The sequence below is a fragment of the Phytophthora sojae genome (assembly GCF_000149755.1).
Source record: "Phytophthora sojae unplaced genomic scaffold PHYSOscaffold_4, whole genome shotgun sequence".
Lineage (NCBI taxonomy): Eukaryota > Oomycota > Peronosporomycetes > Peronosporales > Peronosporaceae > Phytophthora > Phytophthora sojae.
Window position 1 is genome coordinate 105,734 of NW_009258118.1, and position 27,932 is coordinate 133,665.

At 55.7% G+C, this 27,932-nt stretch overlaps 13 protein-coding genes across 13 annotated transcripts; 8 read left to right on the top strand and 5 right to left on the bottom strand.

Moving 5' to 3' along the window:
- Positions 1 to 2,106: 2,106 nt before the first annotated feature.
- On the top strand, positions 2,107 to 3,567 carry PHYSODRAFT_299912 (hypothetical protein; the record flags this gene model as incomplete). The annotated part of the gene is made up of 1 exon (XM_009527221.1): positions 2,107 to 3,567. The coding sequence occupies one exon, from the start codon at positions 2,107 to 2,109 to the stop codon at positions 3,565 to 3,567; it is 1,461 nt and encodes a 486-aa protein (XP_009525516.1).
- Positions 3,568 to 4,648: 1,081 nt separating this feature from the next.
- PHYSODRAFT_499446 (hypothetical protein) lies at positions 4,649 to 5,799 on the bottom strand (the record flags this gene model as incomplete). The annotated part of the gene is made up of 2 exons (XM_009527222.1): positions 4,649 to 4,995; positions 5,121 to 5,799. 2 exons carry the CDS (start codon positions 5,797 to 5,799, stop codon positions 4,649 to 4,651), a joined length of 1,026 nt encoding a protein of 341 aa, XP_009525517.1.
- Positions 5,800 to 5,874: 75 nt separating this feature from the next.
- Positions 5,875 to 8,104, bottom strand: PHYSODRAFT_501284 (hypothetical protein; the record flags this gene model as incomplete). The annotated part of the gene is made up of 2 exons (XM_009527223.1): positions 5,875 to 6,306; positions 7,703 to 8,104. Coding segments are annotated over 2 exons (834 nt in total), but the record flags the coding sequence as incomplete, so codon positions are not given.
- An 81-nt stretch (positions 8,105 to 8,185) lies between these two features.
- Positions 8,186 to 8,479, bottom strand: PHYSODRAFT_376968 (hypothetical protein; the record flags this gene model as incomplete). Its single annotated transcript, XM_009527224.1, has 1 exon — positions 8,186 to 8,479. A coding segment is annotated over one exon (294 nt), but the record flags the coding sequence as incomplete, so codon positions are not given.
- Positions 8,480 to 9,043: 564 nt separating this feature from the next.
- Positions 9,044 to 11,060, top strand: PHYSODRAFT_543936 (hypothetical protein; the record flags this gene model as incomplete). Its single annotated transcript, XM_009527225.1, has 5 exons — positions 9,044 to 9,484; positions 9,527 to 9,982; positions 10,065 to 10,229; positions 10,298 to 10,426; positions 10,504 to 11,060. 5 exons carry the CDS (start codon positions 9,044 to 9,046, stop codon positions 10,849 to 10,851), a joined length of 1,539 nt encoding a protein of 512 aa, XP_009525520.1. The 3' UTR covers positions 10,852 to 11,060.
- A 1,190-nt stretch (positions 11,061 to 12,250) lies between these two features.
- PHYSODRAFT_345922 (hypothetical protein) lies at positions 12,251 to 13,528 on the top strand (the record flags this gene model as incomplete). The annotated part of the gene is made up of 1 exon (XM_009527226.1): positions 12,251 to 13,528. Exon 1 carries the CDS (start codon positions 12,272 to 12,274, stop codon positions 13,526 to 13,528), a length of 1,257 nt encoding a protein of 418 aa, XP_009525521.1. The 5' UTR covers positions 12,251 to 12,271.
- Positions 13,529 to 14,025: 497 nt separating this feature from the next.
- PHYSODRAFT_354482 (hypothetical protein) lies at positions 14,026 to 14,791 on the bottom strand. The gene is made up of 2 exons (XM_009527227.1): positions 14,668 to 14,791; positions 14,026 to 14,502 (listed from the first exon to the last, which is right to left on the bottom strand). Exons 1-2 carry the CDS (start codon positions 14,760 to 14,762, stop codon positions 14,235 to 14,237), a joined length of 363 nt encoding a protein of 120 aa, XP_009525522.1. The 5' UTR covers positions 14,763 to 14,791; the 3' UTR covers positions 14,026 to 14,234.
- Positions 14,792 to 16,773: 1,982 nt separating this feature from the next.
- On the top strand, positions 16,774 to 17,767 carry PHYSODRAFT_360302 (hypothetical protein). The gene has a single exon (XM_009527228.1). It carries the CDS (start codon positions 16,814 to 16,816, stop codon positions 17,591 to 17,593), a length of 780 nt encoding a protein of 259 aa, XP_009525523.1. The 5' UTR covers positions 16,774 to 16,813; the 3' UTR covers positions 17,594 to 17,767.
- A 418-nt stretch (positions 17,768 to 18,185) lies between these two features.
- Positions 18,186 to 19,261, top strand: PHYSODRAFT_285784 (hypothetical protein). Its single transcript, XM_009527229.1, has one exon. It carries the CDS (start codon positions 18,203 to 18,205, stop codon positions 19,184 to 19,186), a length of 984 nt encoding a protein of 327 aa, XP_009525524.1. The 5' UTR covers positions 18,186 to 18,202; the 3' UTR covers positions 19,187 to 19,261.
- A 455-nt stretch (positions 19,262 to 19,716) lies between these two features.
- Positions 19,717 to 20,337, bottom strand: PHYSODRAFT_500891 (hypothetical protein; the record flags this gene model as incomplete). The annotated part of the gene is made up of 1 exon (XM_009527230.1): positions 19,717 to 20,337. The coding sequence occupies one exon, from the start codon at positions 20,335 to 20,337 to the stop codon at positions 19,717 to 19,719; it is 621 nt and encodes a 206-aa protein (XP_009525525.1).
- A 1,550-nt stretch (positions 20,338 to 21,887) lies between these two features.
- Positions 21,888 to 22,451, top strand: PHYSODRAFT_501451 (hypothetical protein; the record flags this gene model as incomplete). Its single annotated transcript, XM_009527231.1, has 1 exon — positions 21,888 to 22,451. One exon carries the CDS (start codon positions 21,888 to 21,890, stop codon positions 22,449 to 22,451), a length of 564 nt encoding a protein of 187 aa, XP_009525526.1.
- A 545-nt stretch (positions 22,452 to 22,996) lies between these two features.
- On the top strand, positions 22,997 to 23,599 carry PHYSODRAFT_504644 (hypothetical protein; the record flags this gene model as incomplete). The annotated part of the gene is made up of 2 exons (XM_009527232.1): positions 22,997 to 23,135; positions 23,178 to 23,599. The coding sequence occupies 2 exons, from the start codon at positions 22,997 to 22,999 to the stop codon at positions 23,597 to 23,599; spliced, it is 561 nt and encodes a 186-aa protein (XP_009525527.1).
- Positions 23,600 to 24,429: 830 nt separating this feature from the next.
- On the top strand, positions 24,430 to 25,707 carry PHYSODRAFT_559031 (hypothetical protein; the record flags this gene model as incomplete). Its single annotated transcript, XM_009527233.1, has 1 exon — positions 24,430 to 25,707. One exon carries the CDS (start codon positions 24,430 to 24,432, stop codon positions 25,705 to 25,707), a length of 1,278 nt encoding a protein of 425 aa, XP_009525528.1.
- Between the last annotated feature and the right edge of the window lie 2,225 nt (positions 25,708 to 27,932).

Genomic DNA, 27,932 nt, shown 5'->3' on the forward strand with positions numbered 1-27,932 from the left:
CAGGCGATATGTCTTTCAAGCTCCCCATTGAAGTCTTCCATCGTGGAGCGTTCGATATCGCTACGTATTTCTCGGCCTTGAACCGAGGCCAGGGTTTGTCTCGAAAGGCTGAAGCTGCCATACAAGCGGTTGAAGCTGGTGATGTGGGTGAGCTGGCAGATCTCCTGTTTGATGGTGTAGACGCGAACGCTAACTTTCCCAGCGGAAGCCACGGAGTAAGTACTGATGCATTGTGCATTTTTTCTAATGGATTTTGCCTTCACTAACAATAATGTCCACCAGCAAAAGACTAGTCTGTTGTATAATGCAGTGGACAAAGGCGCTGTTGATAGGGTGACTCTCTTGCTCGACAGCGGGGCTGTTGCAGACGGATCGGATGAAGTTGAGGTCAGTTTGTGTCGAATGATTGGCTGTATTACCTCTATGTTTATGATTTTTTTTCTTTCAATGTTGTGGCAGGTTCGTCCACCTCTTCTCGCAGCTGTGAAACGCGATAACCTAGAGCTCGTAGAGCTGCTTCGCTCTCGCGGTGCCAATATCAACAAGCCGTACACACTCATCCTTGGTGACGACAGTGAAGTGGTGAGTGCTTCAAACCTGCCCTACTGGAATGTTGAACTAATCTCTTGTACTATATCGTGGATTCGACATACAGACGCAAACCATTCTGTTCGAGCTGCCCTCTGTGGAAGTATTCAACTTCCTGCTCGAAGAGAGAGCGAACGTTCATGCCAAGGACTCATTTGAGAGAACCCCACTCCATGAACATGCTGCCAACTGGAAGGAGGATGCTGATCGAAAACGGGGCCGATGTTAACGCTGTGGATGAGGTACGCAGCTCAATTGTCACTTGCATAGCTCGTATAAATATTTACGTGAGCCCTGTTGTTCTCGTACAGAACAATGGCACGCCGTTGGACGCCGCCATTTCCTCTCTTTGGATTTGGAGCGAGGATTTCATTCGAGTTGCTTATCTCCTGCTAACAAACCACGCCGAAGTGCCATGGGATGATCCAAAAGAATATTTTCCGTCGAGAAATAAGCCCGAGTGTTATTCAGCGAGGATGATGCCACGCATACAACTCGTGCACGAATGGGCCCAACAGCGCGACTTCGGAGCGAAAGAACTGACTTCAATGCCAGTCGAAATCTTTGAGCAAGGACCGCAAGCAATTGCCGAGTTCTTCAAGAAGGCGAACCAATCACTAGGGGTCACGCCGGTGCGCCACTCCGGTCAGTACAAGCTAGCACCCCGAGTGAAGATTGATCCTGCTCGAGGTCGAATGGTTGCCAGAAGTGGGAGTTTTGTGAAAGCTTCAGAGATCGGGCATCGATCTCAGCAAACTTCCAAAGGAGGATCCGAGTCCCAGAGCATCCTCTACCGGTCCAAGGTCGGCGTTGTCGGTCCTAGTCTATGGGGCAAGACAAGCTTCATCAAAAGCTTCACGACCGGTTCGTCCACACTGGAAGCTAAGGACGTTCGCACTATTGGAATTGACCAGTTTCCCTGGAGCTTCAAAGTCCAAACAAACACTGGCGACTGCGAATACCAAGTTTCGTTTTGGGACTTTGCTGGACAGGAGGAATACCGAGCGTCATACACGCTCTTCTACTCGTCTCGGACTCTTTATTTGCTGTTCATCAACCTCGATCTGTACAGTAAGACGCTAGAAGCAGCAACAATGGACTCGGCTGATGATCCTTTGGACAATACCGTCATGGACACCTTCATGGAGCTCCACATTCTCAAGTGGGTACGAATGATCTGTGCTCACCACCCACAGGCCGAGTTTGCGTTCTTGAGCACGAAAGCCGACCTGACTCCAGAACGACCCAAGGGAACTTCGCGATATTCAACAAGACGTCGTGTTGAGGTTTAAGCTCAACATTAAGCGGATGAAGGACCGAGTGGAACGTGCTCTGATGGACGCACAAAACAACCGGCTGGAGATTCAAGAGGCGGATCCTAGAGCGGAAACGAAAGAGCTCGACGAGAAAATCGCAGGTTGCGAGTAAATTTTACGCAAGCAACCGGTTCTGCTGTCATCCGAATTCATCGTTTTCTCGAGTGCTGACATGAAGTATGAAACAACGGCTATCGGTAAAATGAAAGTTCTGATGCTCTTGAGCGCCAGAGCAGTGAAGTTACCCGCCAGCTACGCAGAACTACTGAAGTACACGCAACAAAAGTGGGTTTCAGGCCAAAAGAACCAGACGCAGATTCAGGAACAAGTTGACATGGCCTTCCTACCCGTCAAGACTTTCGTCGAGTCGGTGCTCCAGTCTTCACAGCTCAAAATCCCAAAAGATGAGGTTCTCGGTGCGTTGCATCTTCTCCACGATACAGGAGATATTTTATGGTTCGACGGAGTGTCGGATGCCCAACTACTGCAAGAGCGTCTCTTCTTGGATCCGATGCTCGTGATCGACTTCATCCGGCAGATCGTCAACCACAAGATCGCTGCCAATGCCTCCCTGGACGGTGCTGTCCGGCATTCCGTGCTCCAGTCCCTCCCTTACTGGAAAGACGTCAGTACGTCCACCACTCACCAGTTGAAGCTGCTGCTGCTTCACCTCCATCTCGCTTACCCTGCAGGACAAGCAAGCAAGATCTCGTGGAATTCCGATCTGGTTGTGCCTGTGTATTGGAAGCTGGCCCCCGGTACTACCGAATCCAAGGATTTTCCAACGAAGGAGGAACAATCCGCGGGATTAACTGAGCGGGTGCGTTGGGAGTACTCGTTTGAGCCTGCAATTCACGAAAATCTGTTTGAAAAGCTGGCAGTGGTGACGTATTCACCGTCACTTTGGTTCGAACGCAGCTACACTCGGTCTAGCTTTATCGACAGGGTGGCTAACAAATGCAGCGCCCTCGTCGACAGAGACGCCGGTTCAGAAGGCAGGCCTTGTGCTCTAAGCATTACCGTGGTAGCGAGAGAGCGAACACTGGCGTGGAAACAGTTCGTGTGGTACTGCATGAACATGGAAAATCTGCTCCGGACTTACCCCGGATTGTTGGTGACACGCTCCACCGTGAACCCTCGTGGCCGATACTACGACGTTGACCAGCTCCTCAGTGATCAAGATCATGTCAAGCAGCTAATTGTCGGCACCAACCAAGAAATCCTCCCGTTTGACATGCGATGGTACACCGACAAATCCTGCGAGCTTCAGCCCGTGACGTTCACTGATATCGAGAAGGCCGATCTCGCTACGCAGCCAAAGGTTACTGTAGTACAAGGCGACATTTCTGACCGAGCTATTGAGCGCATCTGCGAGCGGTTCGAAGCTTCAGCTGACAGAGTATTGCGCGCACAGATCGCACTGATCACAGGGATGAACACCAAAGCCAAGGTTCCGTCGTTGTGGACACTTGAGTACCAGGGTTTCGATGATGAAGACACTGGCGTCCTAGCTGCCGCAGCGAAGAAAGTGACTACGACTGTCGTAGTGAAGTTCCGCAGTGACCTCACGGGCAAATGCCACCACGACGGCATTTCCATCTCGGTCGCGAAAGAAGTGTTTGCCGGACGCTTTGGGGAATGCCTGAAGGTACGGTTGATGTAAGTTGCAATAGCGATAGGTTGCAGCCTTTCTTACGCATGTATGACTGTTCTAGGTGGGTTTGACATTGCTCTCAGCCGCTGTTCCTGATTTCTTTGGGATGAACGTCGTGGACGCTATCACCGAAGGTGAGTTTCATGCAAAAAAGGTAAAGTTTGTGATGATGTAGCTATAACGGCTGACGTTGCGTGTTGCCTTATCATTTCATCATGAAGAGTGCAGAGAGCAGCTCGACAAAGCTATATATTTCCACGGGGCTTCGAAGCGAAGCGGGGTCGCTAAGCATCTGGCAGCGGGGCCTCAGCACGTGGACGAAAACCGAGAGTTCAGTCCCTACGAAATCTTGGATCTACTTCGTCGCCTTCTGCAGATTTACGATAAGAACTTCCAGACCAAAGATATTCCACATCTGTCGGGTCTGGTATGCGGTGTCATGGTGAACCCAACGCGGTACATCTGGGCGTCCCTGGATGAGATTCGTGTGTATGGGGATAAAATTATGCTCGCGAATGACTACACGACGCCAGTTGATACTGCGGCGCTCGAACGAACGCAATTGCCAGCTCGGGCCAGGACGGATATCCAACATGATTACAACCAGCCAAAGATGATTGACGCGGAAAGCGACAAGATACCGGTTCAACCGAAGACGGATGATGTACCTGGTCATTTGAAGACGGACGAGACAAAGATTGATGAAATTTCTGCTGTAAGTGAGGTCGCGGGTTTCCCGATTTCTGTCGATAAGACGGACGTCGCAACCCCTGAAGTGTTGACTCCAGCCGAGGCTCCATCTCCGGTTAAAACCCTCCCACCTATTGCTCCAGCTTCACCCGAACGCAGCTCGGCTACGACCTCAGAAAGCAAAAAGGGGGTGCTGTCAGTGATGAAGCGCCGACTGTCAACGATAAAACCTGCAACTGGATCCGTGGTGGAGCGATACAATCTCAAGCTTATCGGAGCAAAGGGTCTTGCTACCAAGTCCAACAACCCGTATTGCATCCGCCGCTTTGATGCACCCGGCGGGAAGCCACTACACGAGGTTCAAACCATTTTTTTTTTAATAACGTTGAGGTGTATTGAGTTACTGGCCTTGTGGCCGAACAAGGTTCAAACCAACCCTCATCGAGATGGTGGGAAGGATCCGTCCTGGATCTGCACTTTGCTTCTGCTCTTTGGTCCCAGATTCCACTAACACAACAAGCAGGGCGATGCCTCCTCCACGCACGATCTGAACTCGAGCTACGTCCTTCACTGCCAGGTCTCGAAGCTTGCACGCTGCATAATTCTTCTCTTCATCGCTCCCAGCTCGTAGTAGGGCGACGAATAGAGACACGTCTCCATCCCGTTCAATATCAGCTCGAAGTGCGTCGTTAGTGTTGGCGATGGTCATCAACGCACACGCTGCGCTATCCCTTTGTTCGATTGACCCTACCAGCACTAAAGCAATCAGTGGGTCGGTTGACTGCTCGCGAGCAATATCAGTGGGGCTCCAGTACGTGATCCGGACGAGATTATCTAACGCCACTCGGCGGTGGTCTTCTGCTGGCGGGTACCAGTGTGCACAAGGCCAACCAGAGGGCCGATGACGCCCCTCCTTACAATCAGCTCATTAGCGTCCTTGCTCAGAGCCAGGTTTCCCAACGCATACGCTGCTCGATGCTTCTGATCTTCGGTTCCGACTAGGACAAGCGCCACAAGTGATGGAATTGCTTCTCCCTGCATAATCTGAGCTCGAATCGCGTCGCTTCCAGTAGTGAGGTTGCCCAACGCTTCGGCAGCCCACAATTTCTGCTCGTCATTTCCTCTAAGCAGTGTGACCAGAGGCTGCACCACTCCAACTTCGAAGAGACTATCGGTGTCACCTCTGGTAGCGATACACCCACACAGAGCAACCGCTTTCTCTTTTTCTTGGTCGCTTCCAGTTTTCAAGTCAGCTACCACCAACGCCAGCTCGCTCTTAGAAGCTTCGCGGACGCTCTTGCGAATTTCTTCGAATTCAGGAGTAGTCAGCATGGAGTCTGCGACCATAGACCACTTCAGACACTGCAACACGTACAATTGAGCGAAATACGACAGATCGCCTTTCAGCAGAGTGATAAGTCTCTGTACTCCGTTGATTTTGTACATGAGTGCACGCTGCTCGTCATTGATTGAAGCTCGAAGGAGGCATCGTAAGGCCACCTCAGTTTCCCGTCCAGCAGAAACTTCAGCCACGAGATCCAAGACGCCCATTGTATCGAAAGTAGATTCCTCGTCCCTTCGTGGAGACTCCAAAGCACCAACTTCTTCGTGTTGTGGCTTCATCCTTTCTTCGTCTTCAGCAAGGTTATTGAGCTTTTCAAGTACATAGGAGAGAGTAGCCCGCTTGCTTGGGTCCATGTTCGTCATGGCCATAACTAGCTCCCACCCTTCAGTCAGCATGTCATCTGGTTTAGCTGGGATTACGCAGTTCTTAACCATCTCAAGAACGCTGTTGTCGTCCACAAATCCAAATGGGGGCTCACCGCTCACGGCCTCGATAATGCACATCGCGAACGAGTACACATCCGAAGCAAACGTCGGTGCTTGTGTTAGGCACTCTGGGGCACGCCATCGTAAGCCCCCACCAACAAACATTCCGAGAGTTGCGTTGCTGGAATCGCCGGGCGTCCGCACGACACTCAAACCGAAGTCTGACAATTTCGCTTGTCCGTCAGCACTCACCAGGATGTTGTTTAGCTTAAGGTCGCCGTGCACCACCTGCTTATTGTGAATGTATTCCAACCCGAGGGCTGCTTGGTACAACAGACCCTAAGTCCGTTGTTTGTTGCTTTCAGACCGAGCGAGGAACGAAGCAAGGTCTCCACTGGTAGCATCCTCGCACACAGTAAACGGCGGTAAGCTGACGTGAGAGGCTCCAAACATCTTGATGACGTTGGGGTGGTTCAACTCGAACCAAAGTCTCATCTCGCTCTCGATCTGTTTACTGTGTTCATCTTTCACTGCATCACCAACTAGAAAGCGTTTGACCACAACGTTGCGAAGTTTCCACGTACCCTGGTGAACTGAAGCGAAGGCTCCCATCGCAAACGGCTCACGTTCGAATTCAATCTCGTCGGATGGTATGAACCACGGGGGCAATTCATCACTCATTACCACCTTCGATCGCTGCGCAACGCTTGACATCATAGAATGCATGAGCTTCATTGCCGCGTCGTTCAGTCGGCCTTTTTGCTTCGTCGTTTTAAGTTTAAGCATCATCATGTCTTCCCTTTCCGAGCAAGCGCTCTGTAGTTCGCCCATAACTTCAGCGCTGGTGGTAAACAGGGAGCTCATCCGCTCAACCTGGCCAGCTTCCAGCTGCTTCCACGAGGTATTCACGGCGTCACTCAGGGTCTCAAAGATCGCATCAATCTCCTTACTAATCTCGCCCAATTCCCTAGCAGGGAAGCTAATGAGGCGAGTAACGAGGTATTTCTTGCTTGTATAACGCTCGAGACAACGCAATGTCTTGGCCAGGACGATCATGTACATTTTGAGCACGTCGGAACAATTTATCTCCTTCGCCCTCGTCAGTGCGTCAAATATAAACTGTATCTCCTCGTGAACAATTTGGAAGGAATCTCGGGCGTAGCCTTCTTTCACCTCGAGGCACAGGTTTGCTATCGAGTCGAGCACTTGCACGACGGGTCCCAAGTCCTGCCCTTCAAATCGGTGGAAATATCCTTAGACGTCGAAATAAATTCCTGTGCTGTTTGTGTCGCACTGCTGTCAGCGAACGCACATCTTGAAGCTTGGGGCGGTCTTCCGGGTTTGCTTTCGCCATGGATTCGATCAGTTCCCACACCCCAGCTGACATATCACTTGGTTTTTCAGGTATCACCCCTTGTTTGAGATTCTCCAGAACCGACTCATCATCCAAGTCAGCAAATGGAGGCTGCCCAGTTACAGCCTCGATGCAACACATAGCAAGCGCGTACACATCAGAGGCGAAAACCAATTTTCCGAGGCTCTCGGGGGCTCGCCAACGTAACCGACCAGCTATGAGTCCTGGCGTTGATACGGTGCGAATTGCACTGAGCCCGAAGTCCGATAGTTTGGCTTGGCCGCCTGTCCCAATTAGAATATTCGTGAGCTTGAGGTCTCCGTGAACCACGCCATTCTTGTGGAGATAGTCCAATCCAAGAGTGGCCTCGTACAACAATCGCCACATTTGCTGCTTGTTGGCCTCCGACCGAGCAAGAAATGAAGCCATATTACCGTCTGTGGCATTTTCACACACGATAAACGGTGGTGCGCTGGCGTGTGAACCGCCAAACAGCTCGCAGGCGTTCGGATGATTGCAGCAGTACCACCTAGTGATCTCAACAACGACCTTTTGTCGCACTCGCTCGTCCGCTGTAATGTCCTCAACATGGAAACGTTTAAGCACGACACTTGTGCTATAGCCCCACGTTCCGTAGTGAGCTGACGCGAAAGAACCTTGAGCAAATGGTGTTGGCTCGACTTGGATTTCCTCCGGCGGTAGATACCAGGGAGGTAAGTTCTCCACGGTCATATTGGACGCTTGGACAATTGTCCCCATCATGGACCTGATCAACTCCAGCGCTTCCTTGCTATGGCGTCCTACTTGTGAGGCTTCGAACTGAAGAGTGAGTATGGCTTCCAGCTGGGACCGTGTTTGCTGCAGCTCCAGCTTAACCGCGAAAAAGTCTTGGGCCATCGTCTTCAGCAGCTTGTGCTGAGTGCGCTGGTCACCTTCGGACTGCAGCTTCCAGTCTATGTTTTTGGCAAGATTCAGCTCCTCCAAGACCAAATCAATGTCGTCGTGGATCTCACGTAGCTCGTTCTGCATCTGTTGGTGTTTAATGATACGAAAAGCCAACTTCTTGCCTCGATAGCGCTTCAGGTAGTCTGAGAACGTGGCAACGACACCGGTACCCGCGATGGTGCTGTGGTGGCGCAGTGGCCACCTCCTCACAATAATTGCGAGTCACAATAGCTTTTATGGCCATTGTCTTGAGTAGGTTCACACCCTCTGAATAGAGTCGAGGTCCGGTCGTTGAATGCAGTACAGCGCACGGGGGCTATCTACGGTGAGAGCGCTGCTCGTTGCGAGACTTCGCGACCCAGGGATTCCTTTCGCCTTTCATGCAGCCCGCTGCCCCTCAGCTCTATCAATCCAGCGCTAGCAAAGGCACAGTCAGACTGTACCCGTCACCAGCACTTCCGCTTTTCTGGCTTACAATGCGAGCACACCCTGCGCCTTGCAAGACCGATGCTTGTCAACTGGTTGAAGTGCTCTGCTATTAATACTACTTCACCAATGTATCCATCTGTCCGCCCGGATTCTGCACTAGGTTTTCGTATGGGCAAGGTTTCAAAATTCAAACCCGGCTCTGAAGTAACGCTAGCCGGCCGCCCCGCGCAAAAAGCCTCCATTCGCCTTCCCAGTGCGCACTCGCCCCACCCGCCGCCCTTAGCCCTCGTCCGCCCCATGGAGCGCTCTCGCAGCAGCAGCAGCAGCGGCGTCGCCCCGCGCACGCGCAAGCGCGGGGCTCTGCAGGACATCAGCAACAACGCCAAGAAGCTCTCGCAGCCGCGCGCGCGGCGTGGAGGGGCCGCCGCCGTCAAGAAGGAGGCGGCGGCCGTGGACGCGTCCAAGCCGCGCGCGTCGCTGCGGCGCAAGACCACGGCCACGACCGTCAACTCGGCGCTCAAGAGCTCCATGGCCTCCACGGCCGCCAGCAAGGCCAAGAAGCGCGCGGCCGTGAGCAAGAAGGGGGCGGAGGCCACGCGCGCCAAGAAGCGGCGGCTCGAGGGCGCGGAGAACCAGCCCCCGCCGCCGCACCACAAGATCCAGACCAGCATGCTGTCGTTCCAGGCGGCCGTCAAGCCCAAGGAGAAGCTCAAGGCAGAGGCCAACAAGGAGAACGTGGTGGCGGCGCTGGACAATCAGGAGCAGCCCGAGATAGCGGAGGTGAAGAAGGAGGAGGTGAAGCAGCAGGAGGACAACCAGGCGGAGACTAAGCAGGAGAGTCAGAAGGAGGAGACGCCAGAGATACAGGAGCCCGAGCAGAGTGTGGCCTTGCAGCAGGCGTCGACGGCCGCCCTCCCGCCCCCACGCGACGAGTTTGCTCCTCGTCCGTACACTTTCACATTCGACCACAGGAACTCGTGCTTCGATAAGGTGACGTACACGGCCGAGGTGCGCGACATTGACGCACCGTCCCCCACGACGAACTCCCACCACGCGAAGCTCGTGCGCGAGCTGGACACTTATTACAGGAAACACGAGACCAAGTACCTGCCGGAAGCAGACTACATTGGCACAGTGCAGCTGGACATCAACGAGAAGATGCGCACCATCCTGGTGGACTGGCTCGTTGAGGTCGGCGAGGAGTACGAGCTCGACTCGCTGACGTTTCACAAGGCGGTACGCACCTGGCTCCTCTATCATCTCCAGACACAGGGTTCGATTTTCTTACTATTTGTTGTGCGGTCTTGTATTTTTCCAGGTCAACCTTGTGGACCGCTGCCTCAGGATAATCAAAATCACCCGGAAACAGTTCCAGCTTCTTGGATGCGCGTGCATGATGATTGCTGCCAAGTTCGAGGAGGTGTACGGCCCGAACGTGGAGGAGTTTGTTTACATCTCTGACCAGACGTACACGGCGGAGGAGGTACGTCTGGCCTTGACTATTCAACTTGCTACTTGCAATTTTGTCTAATTGCTCTGCTGATTCTGTAGATGCTGGACATGGAGGCCAAGGTGCTCAATGCGCTAGAATACCGCGTGGCTTCGACTACTTGCTACGGATTTATGCATCGGTACATGAAGGCTGGGTGTTCGTCGAGCAAACAGCGATCATTGGTGTCGGTACGTCGGTGAACGTCTTTGTTTAAGGGTGGGCAACTCAAGTTTTCTCACCAGGCATGTTGTTTTCTTTTGTTCAGTACCTATGTGACTTCGCTCAGCTATATTACCACATGGTGCGGTTCAAACCTTCGATTTTGGTGGCATCGGCCGTGTATCTCGCTCGTCTAATGACAGACGAAGCCGATGCGTGGACGCCAACGCTGCACCACGTCACTCAGTACAACCCGTCCGAGCTCCACGACTGCATCATAGAGCTCCATCGGCTGCACGCGATCGAGGTGCAGATAGTCAACACGCAGCAGGACAAAGCCAAGGCCGTGAGCGAGAAGTACCTGGCGGACAAGTTTCACTCCGTCAGCACCATCCCGTCGTACAGCAAGGACAAGCTGACGGAGTCCTTCGAACAGTACAGTATGCCTTCTTGAAGAGGCACCACGGGGAGTGGATAGCGGTCGGCAGTGCCGCAGTCCGCTGGAAGTTCGTCAAGCAGGGCACTGCTTCGGGAGCGCTGGCACCAGCTACTTAGATCGCGTCTCGACGTCAACCGTGCACACAAGCTTCCAGGATCGATGTAGCACCTACAGAGGAAGCAGGCTCCCTAGTATTATTGTCATCATTATAGGTCAGGTTACATTTACCCCGTTTGTACCCTTCGCTTCGTTCACTGCAACGTCCCATTAGTCCAGACAACTTGCAGGAAGTGACGAGAGGTAAATGAGCGCATCAAACCATAGCTTGCTATAGCAAGACCAATTGCAACTGTGTTTCGTCTGAGGAAGTTGACGACTATGCCAAGGGACCGACGTGAGCTCGGCACCAGGTTGTTTTAGTGCGAGACAAGCTTGCCCATGGGGTTCTGGCGAGAAGAAACTCCAGCAACGCGCAAAATGGCGAAATGGTCAATTTCGTTCGAGGCACAAAGCGAAACTTCGCCTCCGGATTTGGGATAGCCTCGCTGTAATCTGAACTCGTGGCAGACGAGCTCCTCGGCGTCCGCGATCCGCACCGAGATCGCCGGGAACAAACTTCAGCTTGGGCTGCAGCAGCTATGCCCAACAACTTGGTCGCTCTGCGTCGTCGCCGTTTAACAAGCTGACCAGCCAGCTGTCGCCCGCCATCTTCATCGCTGCAGCAGTAGAAGCACGACATTGTGTCGGTGCGTGGTGGGACCATTGCAGCGCGTTGCTCGTAGGCTGCATTGGCAGAAGCTGGAGCTGATTGCTTGACAGCTCCGAGCCCTTGCGGCTGTGAAGCCAGCTTGCGAACACGTCAGTCAAACAATATCACCAGCCATGAGACGTCCAGCTTCGGCGCTTCTCCTTCTAGAATGAAGCCCAAACAGCAAGGTTTGTAGCCACTTCAACGCGTCAAACGACCCGATTAGAGGTCCCTGGCCGAAAATTCGAGAAGTAGCTACTGTTGCCGCTTTTATTTTCATTTCAAAGTAACTCATCGAAAACTACTCTTGCATTCAATTATAGAGTCTTGTTACGATACTAACGCGTTTATGGATGAATACACTGTGAACGTAATACAAGGTCTGCAACCCGTCGCAAAGCCGGGGCGCGCAGCTGTTTAGCTACTCGCCAGACTGGGTGTTTGTATGGGGCCGGGCGTTCCACGATCTTTCTCTCCTAAGACGCCCGTGTGCTCCACACCAAAACACAAGCGTCGCTGCCTTTTTCCTCCCCCTTTGCCAGCCAGCCAGCCAGTCTCGAACCTCTCCGCAGTCCACACAGCGAGACTCGACCGGCAGCAGGGAGAAGAAATCCCTCGAGGCCTGATACATCAACACCCTCTCACACAACACACAGTACCCCCCACCCAGCTCGTAGACTAGTCGACATGTTCGGCGGCGGCTTCGAGAGTTTCTTCGGCGGCGGCTTCGAGGGCGGCCCCGGTGGCCCGTCCAAGCCCGTGGACAACAGCAAGTTCTACGAGGCGCTGGGCGTGCCCAAGACGGCCACGGCCGCCGAGATCAAGAAGGCCTACCGCAAGCTGGCGCTCAAGAACCACCCGGACAAGGGCGGCGACCCGGAGCTCTTCAAGACCATTACGGTGGCCTACGAGGTGCTGAGCGACCCGGAAAAGCGCGAGCTCTACGACCAGTACGGCGAGGAGGGCCTGCAAAACGGCGGCGGTGGCGCGGACGCCAGCGACCTCTTCTCGCAGTTCTTCCGCGGCCAGGGCGGCCGCCGGCCGCGCGGCCCGCAGAAGGGCGAGGACCTGACGCACCCGCTCAAGGTGTCGCTCGAGGACCTGTACAACGGCAAGACGGTCAAGCTGGCCGTGAACCGCGACGTGCTGTGCGGCCGCTGCGAGGGCCGCGGCGGCGCCGAGGGCGCCGAGAAGACGTGCGACACGTGCCAAGGGCGCGGCATGCGCGTGCAGCTGCGCCACATCGCGCCCGGCATGGTGCAGCAGATGCAGAGCGTGTGCCCGGACTGCCGCGGCCAGGGCAAGAGCATCCGCGAGAGCGACCGCTGCAAGGGCTGCAAGGGCAAGAAGGTGACGAAGGAGCGCAAGGTGCTCGAGGTGCACATCGAGAAGGGCATGCGCAACGGCCAGCGCATCACGTTCTCGGGCGAAGCCGACCAGGCGCCCGGCACGGTGCCCGGCGACATTATCTTCGTGGTGCAGGAGAAGGAGCACGCCACGTTCCAGCGGAAGGGCGGCAACCTCATCATGGAGAAGAAGATTAGTCTGGTGGAGGCGCTCTGCGGCTTCGAGATGATCGTGGAGCACCTGGACGGCCGCCACCTACACATTAAGACGCGGCCCGGTGAGATCATCAAGCCCAACCAGTTCAAGGCCGTGCACGGCGAGGGTATGCCCACGCACGGCAACCCGTTCGTCAAGGGCCAGCTCGTGATCCTCTTCAAGGTGCAGTTCCCGGAGAGCGGCAGCCTCTCGGAGAAGCAGCTGAGCATGCTCAAGAGCACGCTGCCCGCCCCCACGCCCCTGGCGCCCGTGGCCGAGTCGGAGGAGTGCTTCCTCTCGGAGTTCGACGCCGAGGCCGCCAAGGCCGAGCAGCAGCAGCGCGAGGCCTACGACTCGGACGAGGAGCGCGGCGGCCAGCGCGTGCAGTGCCAGCAGCAGTAGGTGCGTCCAGGAGAAGAAGGTTAGACTCGGCAGAGGACGAGAGCGCTGTGTGCGGTGGTGTGTTGAACTCGCGAGGCGAGCGCCCGGGAGTTGATAGGCCGGACGCTCGTCTCATTGTGATCACTGCACCAGTGCTAGCGAACCATACGTTAAGATGAAGAAAAGAGAGAAAAATGCAAAACATTTTAGGGACTCGGTGAGCGCTTCAATCTCTTCAACATGACTATTTGGAAGGCAGGCGAAATGCTAGACGTCCACGCCTGGTGACAGTGTGCTAACGTGGGTCGTCGTGTTCAGCCAAGGTGGATCGATTGAGGACACAAGATCCGCACGTTGGACTTTAAACCGTAGCAACAAGTTGGACAGCTAATGAGCTGGTTGATAAGCTGAGCAGCAAAGACCACCATGCGTCCATGCGCTGACGTGAGCAAGAAGAGCTAGCAGTATCAATGACTCAAAATTGCTTAATACAACACCAGCAGACATGACAACTGAAGTGGGAAACCGCAAATGGGAACGTCTTGCATTGATTCTTTACGAAAAGAGCTCAACACGAGTCGCTTCCACTCCCCGGCAAGGAAGGAAGTTCACGCTCGACGCCTCCTCTAAATACCGTCTCGTGGCACCTTAGGTCACCACTCGACGCTATTCAGAGCAAACGAGGCGTCTGGGAAACGCGTAGATGGCTTCGCAATCCAGTAGCTGCTTACTCGTCGACAGTGTCGTTCTGGAGGCCCTTGAAGCTGGCCACCTGCACGTGCTGCACGAGCGTGTAGAGCTTCTCCTTGGCGTCCTCGTCATCGTTGCGCTTGCGCGACAGACGCACGCGCACGCGGTAGGGCACGTTGCGCACACCCTTGGACCAGATGAACTTGTTGAGCTTCGAGTCGATGCGCACGTCCTGGGTCTTCATGGTCACCTGGGCGAACTTCTTGATGGCGCGCACGGCACGGGCCGCTTTCTTCTTAAACACGCTGTGAGGTCACGCAATAGCAAGCGGGAGCCACGGAGCAACGCAGAGCAGAGAGAAAGTCAAGGAAGTCTCCAAGGTGGGAGCTACGGCGAACCGAGTGGGGGAAAATATGCAGGCACTGCAGTATGCAGTGCGATATATGCAAAAGGGGGTGGAAAAAGGATACCATCCGTGAAGACGCTTGTGCAGGTTGATGGTGTAGTCGCGGGCGACCACGTCCGGCGAGCGCTTGGTGTTGCGAGTCTTGGTTTCCTTGACCATGGTGAGTGTTCCTGGTGAGCTAGCTTTTCCCGAATGTTTGGGCCCCGGCCAATGGCGGAGGCAGCTGAGGGCGACAGCTAGGCACAGCCAACCGATTCGCCCGAAATACCGACGGGTACCGGTAGGGATGTGCCGAAAAGGTGGTACAGCGAGTGTGGTGTGAGATTGGTGTGTGTAGGAGTTTTGGCTACGTACGATAAATAGTAAAAGCACATAAAAGCAGTTTTTGTGTTTAGCAGACATGGCTTTACTTTTGTTTCTTGCATTCTCTGCTCGACAAGCTATCGGTAGTGCTCGCTGCCTGGATGGCAATGCTCTGGGTTCATAGAATTGCAGTATCACAGTATGGTTATTGTGCTCGAATCGGGCAAATTGCACCGTAGCAAATAAAGTAAACTTGAGTGACTTCTAGATGAAAACAATCAACACACCAATAGCATTTGTTGTCCCGCTTGCCCTTTGAATTGTGGGGCGAGCAAAGCAGAGCAAGCTTGCATTCGAAGATCAGTATACTTTTACCATTAAAATAAAATAAATATACCGGTAGGGGTTATCAGACACCTTCCGGCTCTGTTGACGTTTCGAAACGATGAGATCCGAGGCGGCATCGCGATATTTTGAAGAGTTTGTGGAGTCTGACAGTGAATTGGGACAGTAGTACAATTGGAGGTAAAAGGAAAGCGAAACTGGACCATCCTGGAGTCATGTTTTAAGAGCTAGTTTTGAAAGAATTCAACATTTTTTTGTATGGCAGCGTAGTCGTTGCTTTTTCGAGGGTTTAGTGCATTTATGCATCGCGCCATCTATATTCCCGTAGCGTCGGTGCCGACGGGTCTAGTTGAGACTCAATCCCGACTGGTAGGCACGAACGATGGTACCTACCATCGTACGGTTCATCCGTGCTGAATGAGTTGTGCAGCGCGATCGTTGGCACAACCAGGTTGAAGGCGGGCATTTGACTTGGCCCACACAAGATTTGTCAAGTCGCCGAAGATTCCCATTATTGCTGACGAACGATACAAGCAGATTCATACCGCAGGTGACGCCGGGGTCGTTACTGCTATCGCCGAAAATGCAGTATCGTGCGACGTGTAGTTAAGAGCAGTCCTTCTAGCTGGTGCCAGCGCTTCAAACAAGTACTCGGCGTATTTGTTCAGCGTCTGCGGGAACAACTTGCACGTATTAAGACTTTCAGCGATAGTCCGATCTGCAATTGCGGCATGATTGCAAAAGGATTGCAGCAGCCTTGTTGTAGGGAGGTTTCATTTTTTTTCGTGATCGCTGTAGCCATTTCCGCGTAGAGCCCATCACGCTTGGGCTGTATTCAACAGTACAACGCGATGACCAGAAGCGTGCCTTAGCGTGCCTTTCAGTGTGTCGCTGCTCGATGGTGCCTGCATGGGTGGGTTCTCGCTCCGGACTGCATGAAAGGCGAGAAACGGCGACGCACCGCGGGCGAAACGAGCTCAGATGGACGGGGGTCAGCAACGTGGCAAAGGATCCGGCCGGCTGCTGCGCTGCTCGACGTGGCACCCAACGACTGGTGCAGCGCTTTCTGCTTTCGTGAGGAGCTCTCCATCTCCTCCCTCTGCGTGACTTTCACCGAGAGAAGGATACCGGCCGGGTCTAGGTGCCCTCTATGCTAGAGAGCCCTATGCAATGTGGCAAGTACCGACAGCCAGCGCCAAAAATTGACGAGAGCGAAAGCCCACGCAGGCGCAGAGCCCGTTACCTTCAAGGAGCTCGACTCGACTCGACTCGGGGGTGCTCTACTCGCTATATGCACTTGTCTGCACTTGTTAGCGCCGTCCGTTATTCTCGTGTCTCAGTGACGGCAAAACTGCCTAAGTAACGTGAAGGAGGAGCGCCGCTTGGGCGGCCAATGGGCGCTGGCCCGGAAACGGCCGAAGTGCGCGTTACGCCCGATCCACCCCTTGCCTGCATGCTGCGCCTGTGGCATGCGCCTCGAAGGTGCGGGGGCTCAACTCATTCCCACATTTCCCCGGTCCGACCAAACCGAAGCTCCATCCACCCCTCACACTCAACACACCATGGGCTGCAGCCAATCCAAGGCGAACGACGTCGTCGTCGAGCCGATCACGGCGCCCCCGTCCGAGTGCGGCAAGGCCTCGATGGACCTCGCCTTCACCGAGATCATCGTGGACGACCACGACGAGACGAGCGCGAGCGCCCCGCCGCCGCCCGTCGAGGAGGAGCTCGAGAACGAGGAGGTGCAGGAGGAGACCCAGGCCCCAGCTGAGCCCGTCGTTGAAGCAGTGGAGCCCATCGAGGTAGACGAGCAAGTTGAAGTGCCCGCCCAATCAGACGTGGCACCGGCACTCCAAGAGGACGAGGAGCTCGATTCCTCCTCGTCCGAAGAAGAAGACGACGCACAACAACAAGAAGAAGAAGCTCCTGTTGAGCCGGAGGTGGAGGCAGCGGACGAGATCGAGCTGCAGCAGCAGCAGGAGAAGTCCGCGGTCGTGGAGAAGTCGAGCGTGGCGGCCCCCGTCTGGACCTTCGCGGCCGAGAAGGTGTCGTTCAGCATCGGCGTGGCCTTCTTCCACATCACGGGCTCTAGCGGCCAGGAGGACGCGGAGAGCGTGCACCTGGCCAAGCGCTACTCCGAGTTCAAGGTGCTGCACGCCGAGATGGCCAAGCTCATGGACCACGAAGAGCTCCCGAGCATGCCCGGCACGTCGTTCCTGCAGGGCCGCAACGACAAGGCGCTGCTGCAGGAGCGCGAGGCGGCCTTCGTCAAGATGCTCAATGCCATCGCGGTGCACCCCGAGGCTTCGCAGAGCGCCGCGTTCGCCGCCTTCCTGGCCTAGAGCGCTGCCGACAATGGGCCATTGGTAGTCTGGGTATAGAGAGGAACGAGAGGACGGAGGATCGAGCGACAAAAGCCGACAGCAAGAGCAACAGCGACGACGGCGCAAACGCAGCAGCGCGCCCTATAGATATGAATCATAAGTCTGTACAAACACGTAAACCATCTCCACCGCAACTGCCACCGGCTTCATCCGGTCGAGATTCCTTCAAGCTAGCCCCCTGCGACTAACTTACCGCTAGCCTTGGAGGATCGAGACTTCGGTACCGTAGCTGGCCAGTTGAGAGTCAAGTGAGATCGAGCGCTTCAAGCGCCCACCCCGCATATGTCGGCGATGTTGCGTGTGTCTCCAGAAGTTACTAATGGCTCCATGCGCCGATATGCATGTATGGGTATGTATTGCTGGCGCAGCTGGCTTTGCGATGGCGCTGCAGATGGCTACGAGAACGTGGTGCTACCTATACGTTGCAGAGAATTGCCGCCAGCCGACTTGCTGGCTGGGGGCCGTCTGGGAGAGGCTTATCGGCCGGATGAGCTCATTCCCGAATTCTCTCGGTCCCGCCTACTCCTCCCCAGAGTCCATCTTCCTTCCTTCACCACCTCCACTACAATGGGCTGCAGTCAATCCAAGTCTACCACCGACCAGGTCGTGGAGCGCGTGTCGGTTGACACCCCGGCCGTCGAGGCTCCGGCCCCGGTGAGTGTCTCCGTCGCGGCCCCTCCTGCCTCGGAGGCGCCGTCCGCTGCCCCTGCTTCGGTCGCCGCTGCTGCACCAGTTGAAGCTGTCGAGGAAGCTCCCAAGACGGAGGAGCCCGCTACTGCTGCTGTTGAAGAGGAGGTGGCACCGGCCGATGAGCCCGCTGCCCCCGTTGATGAGCCCGTCGAAGACGCGGCCAAGGCCGACGAGCCGGCCGATCCTGCAGAGGCCGAGGAAGAGAAGGCCGTCGAGGAAGCCGCCCCCGTTGACGAAGAGGCCCCCAAGTCGGAGGAGAAGGCCCCGGAAGCCGAGCCCGAGTCGGCCCCGGTCGAAGCCGAGGCTGCAGTTGAAGAGGAGGCGCCCAAGTCTGAGCCTGTCGCTGAGGAGGTCGCGGCCGAAGCTGAAGCGCCCAAGTCCGAGCCTGCTGCTGAAGTTGAAGCGCCCAAGTCCGAGCTCGCTGCTGCGGAGGAGGCGCCCGTCGAGGCTCCCCAGCCCGAAGTCGTGGAGGCCCCCGCCCCGGTCAGCGAGGCGAAGGCGAAGGCGTCCGAGGTCGCTGCACTCACCTTCAAGGCCGAGGCCGTGACCTTCAACGACAAGGGCGTGGCCTTCTACAACTTCGACGGCTCGGACGCCAGCAACCCGGCCAACGACGTGCACGTGTCCAAGCGGTACTCGGAGTTCAAGGCTCTGCACGCGCAGCTCGCGCAGCTGTTGGCCGACAACCAGGACGGCAAGGCGTCGGACCTGCCGGCGCTGCCCAAGGCCTCGCTGCTGCAGGGCCGCAAGAACAAGAAGATGCTGCAGGACCGCAAGACGCAGTTCACGGCCCTGCTCAACGCCGCCGCGGCCCACCCCGTGGCCGCCCAGAGCGACGTATTCAAGGCCTTCTTGGCGTAGACTTAAGGGCTCCCGAGCTCGAGCATCACACTTTATTCTCCACTATGTAAAATGTACAATGTCTTTCATCTTATCTTCCGCCCTTGTTTGTAGTGCTTTTGATCACCATGACATACATATGAGACGACGGCAAACAAAATGTTACTTATCAACCTAAGTACGAATCGCGATTTAGGCGCATAATTGGAAAGAGGGATGTCTCCTCTTTCGTTCGAGCCCCTCCCGAGCTTCTAGTATGAAGAAACGACCGAGAACGAGACCGTCAAAAAATATATGTCCGACTTCAACCCCGAAAGGGAATTTTTTTTTTGATGAACTGGTGTAAAATTAGTCAGCGAATCCGACAATGTTGTCCGTTTTAGCTAATTCGAAGCCTAACAGTGTTAGAATCTCACTTTTGTGCCGTCACTTCAAATCAGCAGGGGTATATTTTTGGATTTTTTTTAGAAAATTTGATATCTGGATGTAAGTAACATTTGAATGAACTGTGGACATAAGTATCATAATGATCGACTACAACCTTGGGCTGCCTATTCTTGCTCAGCAGGCAGATCCGCAGAAGCTTTGCGCTTCTTGTTCTTTTGCGTCTTCTTTGCTGCAGTAGCCCTCTTCTTTGCTGGGTTCTTTTTCGTCGCAACAGCCTCCGTGATACCACGCTGGTCTTGGTTAGCCTTAGCCGCCACGGCCATTGCCGCGCGATGCTCAAGTCGTGCTTGTTTCCGTGACTTGGCATCTTCTCCTTCCTGCTCGCTAGGCTTGGTGTAGAGGGGATCGCTCTGAAATTCAGCAGGAACGTAGGGCCTGATGTTGTGGTACATCTGCGCAATTTTCTCGGTGTTGCGGACAGGAGGGGACAGCGTCTCGATATGGTCCGTCATCATCCGCTGCACCTTCTCCTTCGTGGTGAAGATCTCGTCAATTTGACGGCTCAAACTAATCTCTACAGGTTCGCTCTCGGGGCCTTTCTTGCAGACAACGACGCCCGGCTGCGATGCGTCCATCGTCAAAATCTGGAACTTCTGGATGCCGTCAAGTCGTTTGTACAATTCGGTGAGAATAGGTGTGTAGGACTTGAACGCTGAGCATCCGCGAGGCAGGTGCACCGTGATTGAGCTCTTGGACGCCGAACTAACAGCCTCTACGAGCTGCATGCGTGTTGAGCCGGTTACCATGCGCCTTGATCGACATGTTACCGTCTCGGATACGCATCTTGTAGCGCTGCAAGGTAATGGGGACTACTCCATAGCAGGGCGCGAAAGTGGGTCGGCACACATGACCTACGTAGGGGAGGATGTACGGAAACTTCTCACGGTCACCCCGTCGTCGCTTACGCTCAACCGTGGGGGTCTGCATTAACACAGCCAGGAGCGTGTACAAGCTCGTGGTGCGCTCTTGCTTTGTCATCTGGTCCAGCGAGCACAGCAAGAACTCCAACTCACGAGCCTTGCCCTTGACGCACTCGTTCTCACACGCGTCCGCATGAATCACCTCAGTCACACGGGCTCGAGGACTCGCGTCATTCAAAAAGATACTAATATCCTCTTCATCTTCGGCTTCACTGCTCGCGCTCTCTGCTGTGAGCGGTTCCTCGTCGTCGCTGGGCGACGCCTCAGAATCGGGCGTAAAGTCGTCGTCGCTGCTGTCCTCGTTCACCTCACTCTCACTGGTAGCAGTGGGATCGACACCACAGACAGAATTGTCGGCAGAATCAGGCTCTTCGTCTGCTTCGCGACGCCGAGCACCAAGGGGTGCCGTGGCCGACAGAGTCAGCGCTGTGGAGAGGGACGTTGTGGCCGGCGGAGTCAGCGCCTGGGAGGGCGATGTCGTGGCTGGCAGACCCGACGTCGCGGCTGGCGGACTCGGAGCCGTGGCTGGCGGGCTTGGCGCCGAGGTGGCCGGTGGCGAGGCTGAGAGAGGCAGCGCTGGAGGTTGCGCAGGCTGCGCAGTTGGCGCTGCAGCGCGCGAGGTCGGTGCTGTCGGCGTCGTGGGTGGTGTCTGCATGGCTGTAGGTAGTGGTCCGAGTGGTTTTTCGAAATGGTATCCGTGCCGATACACCCCCTTCAAATTTTTGAAAATCAAAACTCCTCGTTTTCTCACGACTTCGTTTAGTTACGATTTTGAACCTGGCCTCTTTTAAGGCGATTATCTCGATAACTCTAAATGGTGGATAAGTAACATTTTTGTTGCCGTTGTCTCATATCGATAGTGGGATGCAATGCAATGAACACGGTCAAGTGTGAGAGCGTGGATACTGTAGCTGCTAGTTCCCATTGAACCCTCGGCGCCTACGACGTTGCCATATCGCGCCAGTCTTATCGCTTGTGCTGTATGTCGCTTGCTCACTCGTTCAGATGGTCGTGCGGTGCTGGCCATCAGCGCGACAATATGTAGACCAGCGCGAAGCTGTCAGCGCCCAGATGTGTGTTAAACGGCAGCGTAATAGAGCGAGCTCGTAAGAAATGCGCAGAGGGGAAGCTCAGGTGCTGGCCGAGGCCAGCCGGCGTTCTCCTGCCCATGTGTGTGCGGCACTCGCTGAGAAATTTGGTCAATGCGTGGGCTGTGCCCCGACGACGGACGACACACACACCAGCAGCAGCGAAAAGGAGCTGGCCACGGCACCACGATCGACCACCGGCAGTCATTCTCCATTCCCCACGGTCTCCGTCAAGTCGACTCATAGTCCGCCCTTGAGATCACCACTATGGGCTGCGCTCAATCCAAGACGAACGAGCAGGACGTGGTCGACCCCAATGACCCCAACGTGGCCGACTTCACCGGTACCGAGGTCGTGCTGCCCGTCGGCACGGCGGACACGCAGCCTCAGGCGGTGGAGAACCACGATGTGGCCAAGGAGGAGCCGGCCGTGGAGGTGAAGACTCCTGACTTTGCCCTGCAGTTCGTACCGGGCGAGGTCAGTATTAACGAGTACGGCGTCGCCTTCTACAACTTCGACGGCTCGAACCCGACCGACCCGAGCCTCGACGTGCACGTGTGCAAGCGCTACTCAGAGTTCAAGGACATTCACGCGGAGATCGCCAAGCTCATGGCCAGCGAGAAGAACGTCAAGGCCGAGGACCGGAACAAGTTCCAGACGTACCCGGCGCTGCCGTCGATGCCTCCGGCCAACGCCATCACCTACGTTCTGGGGCGCGGCAACCCCAAGGTGGTGAAGGAGCGCGAGGCGCAGTTCGTCAAGATCCTGAACGCTATTGCCAAACACCCGATCGCGGCACACAGCAAGACGTTCACGGACTTCATGACTTAGATAATTTACCTACTGCGCTTTGCGTCGGAGAGACCGATCGAAGGCTCCTGCCAATAAACTATGCCTTTGCCCCTTCAACTTCTTCAATCCAATTCATGTTGTGTTCGGTAGATAAGTGACTTACACTTAACGTTTGATTGAAATTGAGTTGAACGTCAAGCCAATGCTGGATTGTGGCAAGGCCGAGTTCAGTGCTCTGATACGGTATCTTTGGCTCAGCTTGGCGCGCTGCTCGGTAGTGCTCCGGCACTGTTTAATTGCCATGCGCCGGGAGCGCGCGCTGTGCCAATGATCAAATTTGGTGCGAGTCTGCTGTCGGATGCTTTGTGGGATTGCAGCTCCTGCCCGCAAAGAACAGCAGAGGAGGGTTCAGATGGAGACCGGTTTCCGCGCGCGTACTCTACTCTGCCGGGTTGGTCTCTCCTTCGCGCGTACTGGAGATATCCCGATGCCATCTGAAAACTTGACACGCTACCAACTCGACCGGGCGTATCACTTCCCAAATTTCGACGAGTCTGCCACCGAGTTTCCGCATTCATATCACTATGGGCTGCTCTCACTCCACGACGAACAACCCCACGCAGCAGTTCAACGGCATCGAGTACTCTATCCTTGAGCTGTCGATCGCCAAGCGTCCTGGAGGGCCGGACGTCGGACCAGTTCGAACGGAAAAGGTAAAGCTGCGTCGCGGCAAACTGACCCGAGGAGGACGACCCGAGTTCGAAGGTGACAGAGCTGCAGCCAGGAAGAAGACGCTTCCAGTCGGTGTGATGATATTTTCGGTCACCAAAGTCATCGCGAACGATGACGGCGCCATGCTCTACGTCTTCAGCGGGACCACTGCCGAGGACCCCGCAAACGAAGTGGTGATCTCCAAGCGGTACTCGGATTTCAAGGCGATGCACGCGCAGATGTCGGAGCTGATGGCGAAGGAGAGGAACGTCCCTTTTAACCAGCAACACCTCTTCGCCACCCAGCCGGCTCTACCGGAGATGCCCAAGGCGAACGCTTGGACCTACGTGCGCGGGCGCTACAGCGACACAGTGTTGGAGGAACGCGAGGAGCAGTTCACGAGGATCCTGAACGCCATCGCACGCCACCCCGTCGCCTTCAAGAGCAAGACCTTCACGGACTTCCTGCTGGGCTAAGTCGTTGTGTAATTTCTAGTTGTGGATCAGATTTTATAAGGCAACAAGACAAGACAAAAGATGTGGTTCCCCGAGTTGATGCGGACGTGCAAGTTGACGTGGTCAAATGTAGCCATGTTCTAAAATGTGCTCGAAAACGGCAATTTCAGTTATACAGCACCATCTGCGTGGTGAAACCCATGGCTAACGCGTTACGCGTTGCGACATACGCTTGCGGCAGTTTGCCATCGGAGCCATGCATTCGCTTTGCAAGCATGGGATCGCGGGCTCCACGGCTCCGTCACACACGCAAAGTTATCGATTGTGGCGCCTCGAAAAAACTATGGCTTCATCGGTTCAGTTACCGCGTGCTCGAGATGGTAAACTGCTCTTGAGCCGTAGGTTAGTTGGCAGAGACAACATGGCTACACAGACAGGTACCCTCCGGGTGCAGTGTTGACCGGACGGTATGGAGACCAGCAGCACCTTCACCCTAATGCTCGTGGTGTTCACCAACCTGCTGTCCGAAGAGAAAACATATTCTCTCTCGCGGCTTTGTGTCTCAGTAGCAGCGTCTTCTTCGTTGGTGCTCCCAACGTTTTTCTCGGAGATCGACCGACCGACCGACCGACCGCCTGTCCGGAGCCTGCGTCTCCACAGTCGTTTGCTCCAGTATCCAGCTCCAGCGCCAGCGCCAGCACCACGAACTCGGTGTCGCCTGTCACCATTTCAATCGCCAAGTGGCCGCGTTCAGTAACCCGCGCGTTACTCTCGATCGATCCACTCTTACCAACTCTCATCAACTCTAGCCCCGCAAGCCCCGCGTTGCATTGCATTGCATCACACAAGCCATGGGCTGCAAGAACTCCAAGGACGCGACGCTGGCGCGAGCACCGATGCGCCCCTCGACGCCGTCCTTCCACGCGCAGGACTCGAAGCTCTGGGCGTCCGCCAGCGGGTCGCAAGCCAACGAGTCCCGCGAGGAGCCGCCGTCCTTCGTCGTCTCGGACAGCGCCGACCTGGTCGGCAGCTCGGACGGCGAGCCGGTGCACGGCATGATCAGCGCCTTCACCTTCTCCTTCATCCAGGCGTCCGAGACCAGCAGCACCTACTCGAGCCTCGGCCTCGACAGCTCGCTCGTGTCGGACGAGACGTCGCCCGGGCCGCCCGAGTCGCTCACGTTCGCCATGACGGGGGACCCGATCGAGCTCACGCCCATTCCAGAGGAGCGCTCCGGCCCGCGAGACGGCGTCAGCAATGCAGCGGTGCCTCCGAGCAATAGCGCAGTAAGCGAGCCTGAGGGCGAGTCATCACCGGGCGCAGCGGCGCAAGTGCTAGAGGCGAGCAACGCGGTGAGCGAGTCCACGGTGACGGAGTCGAGCGAGCTGCTGGTGAACGACTTGGACGCGTCAGGATTCAGCCACCGCAGCGAAGAGAGCAGCAACCACAACAACACTGGAGACACAAGGCGATCCGTGACGGTGTCGGACGGCAGCGAGGGCGGCGAGTACATGGTCACGGAGACGGGAGCTGTCGTGCGTCAAGTCGGCACCGTTACAGAAGCCTCAGCTGCTGAGGAGCTCGAGTCCATTGAAGCCGTCGCTGCGGCGGTCGTGCAGGAGGTGGTTGACGGTGCTGTGGCTGCCGCACTAGCCGACGGCATCCATGAACCGCGTGATCGCGCGGCTCTCATCGCTCAGAGCAGTCTGCAAGTGGAGATCTCGAGCGCCGAGATCTTCCACCTCAGCTCCAAGCCTCAACCAAACGACAGCGCGTACGTCGCCCCGATCTACGTCATTGCGGGCACGTCAACCGACAGCAAGGGCGTGGTGCTGTACCACGTTCAGCTCATGGACGAGGTCACGGACAGCGCCAAGTGGACGGCGCCGCTGCTGCGACGCTACAGTCGGTTCAACGAGATGTACGTGAAGCTCAAGGCCTCCAAGCTGCCCGCAGCCTCCAAGCTGCCGAAGCTGCCTCGAGCCGGCGTGGCGCAGTTCGTGCGAGGCCGACAGAGCAAGAAGACGATCGAGGAGCGGCAGCAGCAGTTCTCCCGCGTACTGCGCTACGTCGCCGAGCACCGGCAGCTGCACAACAGCGCCGAGTTCCAGAGCTTCCTCACGCAGTAGCAGTAGTGCGTCATTATCATTTTCCAGCCAACTCCGAGCACAGCGCGATTTTGCTGTACCAAGTCAACACCTTTGAGGACGTTAGTCGCCATCGTAAGCTACAGTTTTCTCGTAGCTGCAGCACCGCTGTCTGCAGCGTATGAACATGAACCCATTTTGATCATTCACGTTGAACTTGTCTGCTGATCCCTTCCGAGTTTGCCAACATTTCTTGGCGTCAAGACCGGTCTATGACTTCCGTGGCACTCGAATCCACTTGGGGTTCCAGTTCGGCAGCCCTAGCGAGCTCCAGCTGGCGCGTGGAGTGTCCCCGTGCACGTACAATACCACGTAGAGATCGATGCCTGATGGTTGCGAAGTGGTTGGCAGCAGGACACCCAGAACTCGAATTGATAGGCGAGCGAGTCGAAGTCCAAGTGCAGCAGCTTTCACTCTCAAATCCCGACGGACGACTAGCAAGCAAAGTTGCGCGGACAGCTCTCGACGACGACGCACAGTTCAAGCAGCGTGGCCATAACACTATCGCTGCAGAATGATCGCTGAAGAAGTTGTCGCCGCCCAAAGGATCGATAAAGGCACAATGGTAGTAGAAAGCCCGGAAGCAGAGGAGGACGCGCTCACGGTGTCTTCGGATGGAAGCATGCCGCAGTCGCAGTGTACGCCGGACGAAGCAGACTCAGAGGACGAATTTGAAGATGCGGTGGAGCCTCCGTCGTCCACGTCGGGAGTGCTGGTGGCTTTTGATTGTGCCGCGCCGCCATTGTCGGGAGTCTACGAGGACGCATTGGAGGCGACGGAGCAGCAGGTTGCAGCGGCGCTGGAGTCGACAAACTCGAATGGAAGTGAGAGGCAGTCAACCATTCAAGAAGAGGACGAAGAGGAGGAGGAAGACGTAGAGACAGAGACTGCGGAGATCGAAGCTGAGGTGGCTGCAGCCGTCGAGGAGATCGTGGAGCTCGCTACAGGGGGCGGAGTGAATATTAGTGCGGCTTGCAGTGATGAAGTAGTGGAGCTTACTGAAGAAGACGTGAATGCTCAAGCCCCGGAGGATCCGGTTGAGCAGGAGGACCAGAGCGACACTGTCGAAGACGCGGAAAGAGACGCTATCGTCGAGCAGCATGCAGAAGAGCTTGAATCCAGTCAAGAAACTATGGAACAAGAAGGTGCTGCCGATGGGCCTGCTCCTAACGAACGAAACACTTCCGACGAGACCACATTCGTGGAATCTGTTGGCCCAAGTGACGACAACGAGGAAGCTGATACGACCGACACCCCCGTCGTGAGTGAAGCACCCGGAGCGAAACAAGTGTCTAACGCTGACGTGGTCGAAGATGTTTCGGGGGTTATCTCGTCAGTGGATGCAGAAGAGGTCGTTGAGCAGGATGCGATGGACTGTGTCGAGAAGACTGACAATACAGATAACGAGCCGTCCGGTGATGTTGAAGACACCTCAAAGAAGGAGGTTCAGGTGGCGGATGTTGTTGCCGCTGGCGAGGCTAACGATGGACTCGTACATGAAGCACACGACACTACAGTGGCGAACGCTGAAGTGGCGTTGAAGACTCCAGAGGTTGATCGAACAAGCGAGGAAGTATCGATTGAGACTGCTACACAGCACTCCAGTTCAAGAATTGACGCAGTTGTCGAGAGCGAGGAATCCGCGAAAGAGAAGGCTGCTAACGAAGGACAAGTAGCTGAACCCGCCCCGGAAGAGAAAATCACCGAGGAACTTGTCGACGACGCGGTTGATGAAGTCGAAAAGGTAGTCGCTATCAAAGACGGCAGCCACGACGAACCCGTTGCGGGAGAGGTAGACATCGACGAGTCCAATACGTCCGCAGATGAGCAAGTCATGCCACTTAAGTCGACTGCGAACCCGGACGAAAGCGTGACCGAGGCAGCTGATGAAGACCCAGGCGTTGGAACGGAGCAAGAACCCTCACAACCAGAAGAAATTGTCAAAACCTTTCACGAAGCCGATGCGAAAGAAATCAACCCTCAGGCTGCAAACGATCCGGTTGACGCGGTCCAAGCGGAGGTAGAAGAGAACCAACAAGCAGACCTTGACTCATCGGAAGCTGCTTCCGGTAACACCGACGAGAAACCTGAACGATGTGATGCAGAACTTGTAGCCACGCCGGAAGGTATCAACACTGTCATCACCGAGGCTGCAGCACCAGAGCAAAACCCAGCAGAAGAAGAGCCAGAGGCCCCTCCTGCGTTCC